At 40.5% G+C, this 12,444-nt stretch overlaps 1 protein-coding gene across 1 annotated transcript in view; it reads right to left on the reverse strand.

Moving 5' to 3' along the window:
• Positions 1-4,149: 4,149 nt before the first annotated feature.
• The window catches only part of LOC127640652 (protein shisa-like-1a), a 41,941-nt gene continuing 33,646 nt past the window's right edge, over positions 4,150-12,444 (reverse strand). The window contains exon 5 of the mRNA XM_052123339.1: positions 4,150-5,342. Coding sequence (XP_051979299.1) covers position 5,342 — 1 coding nt within the window. The 3' untranslated portion in view covers positions 4,150-5,341. The remainder of the gene's footprint in view (positions 5,343-12,444) is intronic.

Genomic DNA, 12,444 nt, shown 5'->3' on the forward strand with positions numbered 1-12,444 from the left:
TTAGTATGATTTATAAGCTGTTTTCCTCATGGGGACCGACAAAATGTCCCCACAAGGTCAAACATTTCGGGTTTTACTATCCTTATGGGGACATTTGGTCCCCACAAAGTGATAAATACACGCTCACACACACACACACACACACACACACACACACACACACACACACACACACACACACACACACACACACACACACACACACACACACACACACACACACACACACACACACACCAATGACATTAGAGCTGCCATGCAAGGCACTAGCCTGCCATTGGGAGCAACTTGGGGTTCAGTGTCTTGCCCAAAGACACTTCGGCATGTGGAGTCTTATGGGCCAGGAATCGAACCACCAACCCGGGGATTAGTGGCCGACCCGCTCTACCACCTGAGCCAAAGCCGCCCCTAATAGAATAGAAGCATAGCTAATGAGTGAGTCATTAGCCTGATTCTAATCAAGTTGAAGACTGCTTTTGAGTCTGCTTTGAGTTTTTTTGATTGATTCGTTAAAAAGAACAGCTTACCTCTCCTTCAACCTCAACAAGACCAAGAGCTTGTGGTGGACATCAGGAGACAAGACATAGAACACAGCCCCATCACCATCAATGGAGCACCGGTGGAGAGAGTCAGCAGCTTCAAGTTCCTCAGTGTCCACAACACTGAGGAAATCACATGGTCCGTCCACACTGAGGCCGTTGTGAAGAAGGCTCACCAGCGCCTCGTCTTCCCAAGACGGCTGAGGAAGTTTGGATTGAACCACCACATCCTCACGCGGTTCTACACCAGCACTGTAGAGAGCATCCTGCCTGGCTGCATCACCGCCTGGTACGGCAACAGCATCACCCTCAACCGCAAAGCCCCGCAAAGGGTGGTCCGAACTGCCAGACACATCATCGGAGGTGAGCTTCCCTCCCTCCAGGACATCTATACCAGCCGGTGTGTGAAAAAACCTCGGAGGATCATCAGAGACTCCAGCCACCCGACACAATGTCCAATACTACAGGTCCAATCAGTATTGTTACACCTACAATAGTGGCAAAGATGCATCATCACGCAAGAGCAAAAGTTGCCAATGCCATTGTAGAAATGTGCTATTTACAGTTATGAATAACGACGAAGAAGCCAGGACGCGGTATAAAATAAACAAGCACACTTGTCTCCTCTGTCATTTGCTCCACGTCTGTTGCTAGAGCGTGCATGTAATCTGAGACGACCTCTGTCATTATAATTGATTATTAAATTCCATAATCGATATGTCGAATGTCCATCATTACATGCATGCACTTTTACACCACTACTGTTATTAAGCATTGAGAAAAAAATGTACTTCACTTGGGTGTGGAAGCTGAGGTTTTGGGTGGCATTTGCACAACCTGGCACACCCGTGGCTGCCACTGCTTCATAAGGCTTTCATATGGACTTTTATTTACGTCTATGGTACTTTTTGAAAAGAAAGGTGCATGAAAATGTCTCAAAAATGTCCAAACATTTTCATTTTTGGGTGAACTTTTACTGTAATTGCTTCGACAGCAGCCAATAAAAATGCACAGAGTGATCAGACAGCAACTCGTCGAGAACTTTTACAGTTGTAAGACAAAACACCTGTCCATGTCCAGATCCACCCAAAACGGTCTCCATGTCCACTTCGGACTGCTTCTGATGTGTCAGTATTGCTGAGGTGCGATAGTGGGGCGGTTTCTGGGGCGACAGTGTTCACGGGGGGTTACTGAAGGCGACGAATGGTCTAAATGAGTACAAACGCCAATAACGTATGACTCAAAACCCCCCGCTGATGTTCTCATCATCACAGGCCCCAGGCAGGAAACACGGATGAGTCACCACGGGAGATCTTTCATACAATATTCCAGATGTAATGTTTCAATGAGAAAACTAAATTACTCAAGCTGAGATAAGAATCGTAGAATGTTTCTTCAACTATGGGCACTGGAGGGGATACTGTAGGGGACTATAGGGATACTGGACTCTTCGAAATTAAAGGTCCCTTAAAACACGTGTTTCAAACGTTTTCATTTATTTAGTTTGTCTGCTAACAATGTCTGGTGGATATACACGCATCCCAGGTAAATTCTGTCTTTTTTCCTTCTTCCCTTAAAGAACAATTGTCATACCTAAATGTCATATTTTGTGATGGAAATTACATTTTAAATATTTTTTTAATAAAATGGCAGTTCTGCAATGAGTGCCATAATACTACTTACTGTATGAAACAACGACAAGCGTTGTGTAAGTTACCAAACCACCTGTTGAGAGGTAAAAGCCACAAAACCGAAAAAGAAAGAAAAAAAAAAAACAGGTTAAAATTGACGGTAAGGCAACTGTTTTTGTGACATTTGACTCTGTAAAAAAGGTAAGGACTGTGTATTTTAAGGGGCAATAGTTATGGGCAAAATTTGTCTTAGACAAATACATTTGAGACAGCAAGATGATTTTTTGAGTAACAAATTAAGATAATGCTTATTCAAAATAAACACTTCAGAAAAGGGTGCATAATTTGGTATTAAATTCAATCACATCTCAAGTATTCTATAAACAAATTAATCTCCATTGTGATTGGATCAGTCAATGATCTTAACTTTGAATATTTTTCACAACAAATCACTTAAGAAAAACTATGTGTTTATTGGGGGCTTTTTATCCTTTTACTTATTGGACAGTTATTAAAAACTTGATTTAATCAATTTAAAACTGAAAATGACACATTCTCATTAGCTACATACATTTACAACATTTTTAAAAACTATTGAAGATTAGATCAAATTACCTCAAAATCAACCTTGAGATATTGCACACAATTCTCACATGGATCAGGAATATTTGGTAGTAAATGGTGACAAACAGGTGTTTAGGAAAGTGCTGTGGTAGTAGAAAATCAAATCAAGTGTGCTTTAAGTCCCGTTGTACCCTACATCTGTGATACCAAGAGTTAAATCATATGACTGATGATGGCTAATAAAGACAACATTATCAAATATATTTTAATATGACAGTCTTACAGTCATTTATGATTCCAGTGAATTCAAGGTATACCTGCGTTTCATCAGTATGTGTGTTCGGGTGAATTTCATGAAATCTGTCACGAACATGTCCTGGTCATATTTCACCCCAAAGTCAAAAGAAACAAAACATTATATTTTATTAAAGAAATATATGTAATTATATGTTTTAAAAAATGAGCAATAAGATGTGTTTTGTGTGTTGTGGCTTTGTTTTCATGACAATTAAAGGAATATTCCGGGTTCAAAACAAGTTAAGCTCAATCGACAGCAATTGTTGCATAATGTTGATTACCACATTTATTTTTTTTTACTCTAAAAAAAAGAAAAAAGAAAACATCTGGGTTGCAGTGAGGCACTTACAATGGAAGTGAATGGGGCCAATCTGCAAATGTTAAAATACTGTTTCAAATATCTAGACACAAGATATAAACAATATGAATGTGAACATGATTTTAGTCAAAATTGCTAACTTTTTCTGTTAAGTTATAGACAATTTTAGAACTTCGTTGTCATAGTGACATAATGCCATAAACCCCAAACTACTGTAAAAAATGATGATTTAAACAACTATACTATATAGCTCAAGTAATAGATGAGTTTTAACAGAAAAATGTATGTAAGTGCTTTTTTTAAATTATACGCTTCACATTTCTGCCTATAAATTCTCCAAAAATTGGCCCCATTCACTTCCACTGTAAGTGCCTCACTGTAACCTCCATTTTTTTTGTATTTTTTTTTTTAAGAAAATGAGGGACGAGTCTAAATATTTTCATGTTGTAATCAATTTTATGGGGAATACTCCTTTAAAAAGATTTATTGGGGAAAATGTGAGGAATTCTGCAAAATTAGTTTTAACATGGAGTGGTGGTGGCGTTGTGGGCTAAAGCACATAACTTGTAATCAGAAGGTCGCTGGTTCGATCCCCACAGCCACCACCATTGTGTCCTTGAGCAAGGCACTTAACTCCAGGTTGCTCCGGGGGGATTGTCCCTGTAATAAGGGCTCTGTAAGTCGCTTTGGATGCATAAATGTAAATGTAAATCTAAACATGGTAAAATTTGTTAAGCAGAGCTGTGAGTACTATTGATAGCTGAAATAAATGTAAAAGTTAGGTTTATTAGAAAAATATTTAATAAACAGGCATTTAAGGAGAAAAGCATACCTGTATAAAACTCTGAGAATGCCATTAGAACTCATTTTAAGATCGATGCATTTAAATTTTGTACAAATTTCATTCTCATTGCTTAATTAAAATGGGTCATGAATGCTGTTTCATGTTGTTTTTGAAGCCACTTTTGAATTTTCCAACATATTTGCTTTTCTGAAAATGTATGACGTGCATAATTTTGTAACACACGGAGTGTGTAATCGTTTTTTAGTCATGAGTTTTTATTTCGGCAGTTCAATTGACAACTGAAATGAAATCTACATGAACTCAACCAATCAATACTGTTAATAAAGTGAATACTGCAGACCGACTAAACAACAACTACCACACACACACACACACACACACACACACACACACACACACACACACACACACACACACACACTATACCATGATCCTCTGGGCATGAAGTAAAAGAGAATAAAAATTGACAAAACCCTCAATACAATGTTCTACCTCAATTAATCTCACAAAAGAGAAACATTTTATATAATATCACAACAGTAGTCTCGAACACATTCTTCACCATAAAACCACCCATGCCAAGTGAGTTGTGACATTTACTGCAAAGTTAATATCATGTCTAATACTTCATAAGAAGTCCTAACGGGTTGTGACAATCTTTTGAATGATGTTGGATGACTTTGAACTGTCTTTCAGTTCTTACTTGCCTAAATATTCCCTGACTCTTACGAATAAATAAACCGACATCGCACAGTTACAGAAAGTGTAATCCAGACAAACTCACAAAAAAAGTGCAGAAACGGCTATATAGGTCCCTCCAAAAACATCTAATAGACGCTAAGTCTCTGTGTTCTGGGTCTGGACTTGCTATTGTGAATTCCTCACGTCAGTCAGAGGTCTGTTTCGAGTTCCACACTTCTCGGTACAGCTGCAGTTCAGACATAGTTGGGCCGTTCAGGAACCCATCCAGCTCCTCGCGGGTTCCTCTGTGGTTCTGGTAGTTGAGGCTCTGGTTTTTGTAGAGGGGTTGAAGGTTGTGCTCAGTGAGATTTTGACCACATCGAGAAGCTAGGGGCCATTGGGCCCCTGAGGCATATTTATGTCCATGTGGCATGGGGCATGTGCAACATTTCCATGGTGCAATTCTTTGTTGGGGGATGCCTACAGTTGGTCTTCATTCGGTTACTCTGTCAAAAAAACAGCAAGGAATAACATTAGCATGTGAATGGTGAAATTTCTTAAGTATGAGCAATAGTAAAAGTGATGCTTGACAGAACTCAATATGTCTTGGGTGTCCTCTGAGGTGTTTTCTGTGTGTTGCAATAAGACAGTAAATAATGAAATCAGCCTCCAGTCAGGTGGCCTTTTCCAATTAATCCAGAAACACAGTCCACATGGTGAGCTAATCATCTGTCAGACGGGGTGAGGATGCAGTGTTAATGTGGACAGAGGTTTCAGAAGATTCAGGTCTCATTCGCAATTATCCCATTCCCAGGGGTGCGGATCTCCCACTATCGGTTTCATGCTGGCTTGTCAAATGCTTTGCGATAGAGATTACTTCCATTTTACTGATAGATTCAAAGTAAAACAAGCATTTTCCTTCTGCAAAACGAGTGGTTAAATGTAGGCTGTGTTCGAACGACTATTGACTCCATTTAGGGTGAGAAATTCAGTAATGGTTGTAGTTTCGCAAGATGTGCTTGGTCGCTCACTAGAAATAGTTTCAAATCTGACCTTATACTGCCTAAGCTTTTGGATGCAGCCGCAGCCCTCCTCTGAATCCAGGTCAAGTCTCTGGTGTGAATCAGACATATGTAACCCGGACCAGACCGGAGCAGAGAGCGTGCTGGGAGATCGGTCCCAGAGCAGCATGAGACTGAGAAGTTAGCCAGTGCTAACATTAGCTCCACATTAACACAGACCTAACAGTCATAGTATACAGGTTTGAGAATGTAAGATAATAAACAAGATCTCTTTAATCCTTCAAATGTTTCTCTAAAGCCAGCGCCAAACTCGCAGACTCCAAACAACTCGATTTTGGCCGAGAATGGTAAATGGTCTGCACTTATATAGCAACTTTTAGAGGTTACCAAAGCGCTTTACACTGTGTCCCATTCACCCATTCACAAAGACACACAGATCCCCCATTTAGCCTTAACAGTCTGTTAGCAATCACCTATGAAGGCCGGAACGGTACACGAGGGGGTGGGTGGCCAGCACCACGCCCGACCACCTTTGTCTCCCCAGTGACAATGTTTTACACACCACACCACGTACTCATTTTAGTGAGAGTCAACCTAGGGGAGGCCCAGGACCAGTTCAGATAATCATCACTGGTGCCGTGAGCAGGAATCGAACTCAGGTCGCCAGGTTCGTAGCGCAGTGCGCTAACCGCTACACTACCGAAACTACAGTACCCATTCACTCACTCACGCACGCACGCACGCACGCACGCCACGCCAATGACAGCAGAGCTGCCATGCAAGGTGCATGGGACACTTCGGAACGTGGAGTCGTGTGGGCCGGGAATCGAACCGCCAACCCTGCGATTTGCAGAGGTATGACACACTTGCCGATCCAAATTTGTGGAGGGGTGACAGACATAACATCTCACCGCAACTCTCTCTCTCTCTCCGATTTCCTGTCACGTGGAGCTCGCCAAAATAACAGGAGAACAGCATGAGCATAAACATCTGCAATAGAGTGATTTAGGGCGTTTTCTGATCTGATTTGCTCCTAAACGGGGGCTAAAATAGTTACAAAGTTGCATTTTCCTCATGGTTCGGTTAGCTTTCACGAGGTTATTTTTTAAAAAGTACAAAACTGTAAAATTTCCATTGTGGTTATTTTCATCCGTCATTAGTTGCTTTGGCGTTAGTTCTGCATTGAAAAATACCTGTTCTCACATTCATGGAGCTCTCTCCCTCCCTCTCATGTACACACAAACACATAGAAAGAGTGAAGAAACATTTTTATCAGTCAAAGCTGACGCCATCCTACCTGTGCCTGTTCTGACGCTATCCAAAAGAGAGAAGCGACCTATATCTAATAGTTAGCAAAAAGCTAATGTATATCCAGGTTTTTAAAGATGAATTACAGTCACGAGCTGACCTACAGATTTCTTCTCTGTTCAGGTGGTCTCAGACCGATTGTTTTGGTGCGGATCCGATTGTGCTTGCCATGTTCATATTTGCCTATATAAACCGAACCGAGGAGAAAACGCACAAGGTTTTGAAACAAATGCTGCAAACGAGCCAGGTGTGAAACCCCCCTAAGAAAGCGTTACTTTACCAAGTGAAAGTGTGTGATTGTGTATTTATCCCCTCGAAGGCTTGCCTTAGAACTTGTATGTCCATATGCAGCTTTCAGTGAGTTGAAATTACGTTCAATAAAAACAGACTGTTGGGACTTCACTTTCTGATATCATTTTAGTAGGCAGGTAAAATGCTTAGTGACAGATTACAATCAGCAATTGTGATGATATGCAAGCAAGTCTGATGTGCTTTTTCAGTTTTCGAAGCCATTAACAGATGCTAATGCACACTTCATGTTCCTCCGCCTGGCTGGCGAATATGTAAATAGTCTGCACTTATATATAGCACCTTTCTAAGCTTAACAGTATTCAAACCACTTTACACTGTGACTCATTCACCCATTCACACACACACATTCATACACCAATGGCGGCAGAGCTGCCATGCAAGGCGCTAGCCTGCCATTGGGAGCAACTTGGGGTTCAGTGTCTTGCCCAAGGACACGGCATATGGAGTCATGTGGGCCAGGATTCAAACCACCAACCCTGCAATTAGTGGCCGACCTGCTCTACCACCTGAGCCACAGCCGCCCCGTAATGAAGCTCACAGCTGAAAATCACTGGAAAAATCAGCTAGTGTGGCACCGGCTTAAGATAGCAATGAAATAAATGTATAAAGTCGAATGGGTTTGTAATGCAAATTATAAAATAATGTTCATTTTTAGGTTTTAATGAAACATAGCTTGACAACATCTAAAAAACATCAGTCTGACAACCTTAAAATAAAGCCATCAGAAATGTTGAATGTTTCATAAAGGGGCATTAAAATACAATTCTTAATAAAGTTTGCCCTGTTTATAGTCTTTTAAAACTGATTCCCATGCATAACTGATGTAGCTGCCCAAAAACACAAGATCTTCCGGCATTATTCCCTTGGGCTGCTGCCCTTTATACTGTAGATCACACAGTATAAGAGTCGGATGCCATTTAAAGACACTGGCAGTGTTTTCTCAGGCCCGCAGGAGGGGAACTGCACGTAGCCCTCAAATAAAAACACATTAAATGGGCAGTGAATGATCCGACCCATATGAATGGTTTAATGAATAGATCGTAAACAGTAATTGAATTCTGTAAGATCTATTTTGGTCGGGGATCTCCATTTGTGGTCTTCTTTTTCTCTCTCTCCATTTCTCTCTCTCTCTCTCTCTCTCTCTCTCTCTCTCTCTCTCGCTTTCTCTCTCACTCGAACAGATGTTTCCCTCTGAGCTGGGTCCAGTTCTGTCATTTCTCACAATGCTCTTGGGGAAGTGGATTTAAAGATTTCAGAGCCCTAGTATGACATGCTATTCAGGTCTTTAAGCAGTTGCAGTAACACGCTGTTCTTTTTTAATGGTGCCGCTAAAGTGGTGCTTCTTTAGCCTCTACAATTGAGCTGGACAATCGTCTCATTTAAAGGAAGGGTTAACCCTAAAATGAAAATTCAGTTTACATTTTTTTTCACACTTGCATAGTTTTAAAACCCATTTGACTTATTACTTATGCAAAAAAAAAAGAATATTTAATTAATATGTGCGGCCTGTATTTTCACAACAATTGCAGTAGATAGTAACTTACTTTAAAGCTAGAAACAACTTCATTTTGACACACATTTACGCAAAAACTTGCGCTGTTTTTAGTGTTATGAGAGTACATTGTTCACACAAGAACTTGCATTGTTTTAAGCGCTACCAGAGAAGCACGTTCACAGTGACACTTGTGTTCATGTGACTCTTCCGTAGGGTTGTTTTTAACATTATGAGAACAGCGTTCACAGTTAGGTGGGTTCACATGAGAACTTGCATTGTTTTCAGCGCTACGAGAGCAGCTTGCTCACAATGACGTGTGTTCATATAAGAACTTGCATTGTTTTAGTGCTATGGGAGAAGCACGTTCATAGAGCCACTTGTGTTCAAGTGAGAACTTGCGTTGTTTTTAGCATTATGAGAACAGCGTGTTCACAGTGACATGCGTTGTTTTTAGTGCTACAAGAGAAGCATGTTCACAGTGGCACTTGAGTTCATGCGAGAACTTGCATTGTTTAGTTCTCGCATGAACTTGTGAGCTATTGTGAGCGAATTTCTCTGGTTGCATTTTAATCACACTTATGAGATGTTAAAAGTGTGTAATTTAGCAGGTTGTTTTTAGCACTCTGACAGCAGCTTGTTCACTGTGACTTGTGTTCATGTGAGAACTTGAATTGTTTTTAGCGCTATGTTGTGTTTAGTGCTACGAAAAAACTCGTTCACAGTGGCTTGCATGTTCATGCGAGAACTTGCATTGTTTAGTTCTATCAGGATGACTCGCAGAAATTTAAGATGACGTTTATTTGATGAATAAAAAACAGAAACGTAATGTCTCTATTTGGAGTAAGCCTCATCTGGCGGTCCGAAGAATTTGTACTCGAAACAGTCATATCCTGTCGGAGATAGGAGTCAGGGGTGAGGAGCCTACCACCGTGCAGGACGGGACTCAACTGGTGGTGGTGGGGTGGTGGAGGTTGCCGTGTTAGCACACTGAAACAGCAATGTGATCAATTTTAAGCAGACTTATAAAGCAATGGCTTACATGTGATTGGCTAAGAATAACCCAGTTAATGTTGCGATGATGTACAGCTGCTAGTCTCCGCGCTAGAACTACACTACGATTACATTTCTCGCTTGAACTCTCGAGCCATTGTGAGCTAATTTCTCTGGTTGCATTTTAATCACACTTATGAGATGTTAAAAGTGTGTAATTTTTGCATTGTTGTCGTAGCAGGTTGTTTTAGCACTATAACAGCAGCTTGTTCAGGGTGACGTGTGTTCAACCGAGAACTTACATTGTTTTAGCGCTACAAACTTTAATTTATAGCGCTACGAAATGTTGTTTTTAGTGCTCCGAAAGAATCTGTGCTTGTTCACAGTGGCTTGCGTGTTCGTGCGAGAACGTGTTGATTTTAGTGCTAATCGCAAGTTCTTGCGTGAATTATGCGTGTCACAATGAATGAGTTTTTTATGTTGCACTAACACCACGTAAGTTCTCGCGTGAACAAGTGACCACTTTTAAATGTGGTATCTCTCATAGCGTGACCAAAACGCACAAAATCTTCAATGTCATTTTCAGCAGCTGTCAGTTCATCGAGCAGCAATGTTGAACTCTTTCTCCCCCTAATCAAGCTCTCTAAGACTTTTGTGATTGTTAATGAGTGGCTTTAGCAGCAATGACAGGTTTAATTAGATGTGTATTCACTCACACTAGCAAAGCTACAGTCTGGCTGACATGCATGTGCACTGTAAGAGAATTGTGTGTGTGTGTGTGTGTGTGTGTGTGTGTGTGTGTGTGTGTGTGTGTGTGTGTGTGTGTGTGTGTGTGTGTGTGTGTGTGTGTGTGTCACTGTAGTTTCAGCCTTAGACAGCACACCCACAGACCAACTGAAACCAATTGCACACAAAAACAGTGAGAGCTGACAAGCTCCAATCTGACTAGCGAACTTCACACAATTTCAGGGAGTCAGAGTTCACAGGTTTTTATCAGTCCAATGGGAAACAAACTTCCCAGACTGCTACAATTCTGTACTTGTGGTGAAGTATTCATTTTCTTATTTACGGTTTCAACCTATACATATCAGAATCAAGGACAGTACTTTAGTGACAGAGTAAATATTCAACAGTATGACCCAGTTCTGCTAATAAATGTATCTTGTGTATGTGTTGAAGTGCTGGATGATACATTTGGTTCCCAGCCAATTATGCACAACGTTGCTGTCTCCCTGGAGAATTTCAGAAAGTTTGTGTGTGTCTGGGATATGATAAATATTCACGACCCAAAACAATCTCCTCTGGTATGTGTGTGTGTGTGTGTGTGTGTGTGTGTGTAAAATGGAATACAAGTGTAATGCTTAATGCATAGTATCTACTGTGTACTGCATACTTTTGTATGTAATATGCAACAATATTTCAGATGGTTGTATGCCACATTGTTGTCACATGAGCTCATTACATTGCATGTTTATATCAGCAAGTGCCATCCAGTTATCTCAGAAATAAATAGGATGATTGGCATTTGATGTAGTATGCCACACATGGTTATATTGTACATATATTTTGGTTAGGAATGCATCAATTCAAAATTTGTGTGCCGATACATTGTCCTATTATTTAAAATACTTTTGAATGCTATCTTGTTTCAAATCACTGATCATTAATTACTCAACTTAGAAGGAAATGTATAGTATAAGTCTATATACTGTATGTCCTCCAAGTTTTAGAGTAACTGGTCTCAGTTATAAACAAAACACTTAAACAAAATACAGATTATGAACTCTCATTAAGCCTCTTTTAAGGCTCACATTAAATTGGTAAGATTTCTTAATTTTTTTGACAGTATGAATAGTTCACTAAAAATGAAAATTTTCCCCATCATTCACTCTTCCTTATACATAATTTACTCTCATCCCATGTGTATGACAGTCTTTTTTCTACCGAACACAAACAAATATTTTTAGGAAAATATTTAATCTCTGAAGGTCCCTACAATGCAATTGCAAATGCTGCATATCGCGGCACCGTTTTGTGGTTTTCATTTTAGCTTATCGCGGCCCATTTGGCATGTTTCGCGGCCGACCCACTGGCCCGCTCGGTTCTCCTGATGGCCAGTCCTCCCCTGATTGGCCCCAAAGTGCGTCAACCCACCGGGAAAATGCCCGGTATGCCAGATTACCAGTCCAGCCCCAATAGATAAATGTTTTGTTTTTTGGCTGTTCAAGGCTCTCGGGAGCGCGCATAAACGTCATATCCTTTGGATTTTCCCGGCAAAAGCGACCCGCTCCCTTCGCATGAAAATCAGTCTACAGGTTTTAATAGGCAACCTAGGAAGTCCGGGAAGAGCTCATTTTTTAATTTGCGTTACAAGCCGTTCACACATTGGCAAAATTGTACATATTGCACCTTTAAATCCACGTCTTCAGAAGCGATATGATTGTTGTGGGTGTGAAAAAAAATCTATATTTAAGTAATTTG

This window comes from Xyrauchen texanus, chromosome 49 (genome assembly GCF_025860055.1).
Source record: "Xyrauchen texanus isolate HMW12.3.18 chromosome 49, RBS_HiC_50CHRs, whole genome shotgun sequence".
In the NCBI taxonomy this organism is placed as follows: Eukaryota; Metazoa; Chordata; class Actinopteri; order Cypriniformes; family Catostomidae; genus Xyrauchen; species Xyrauchen texanus.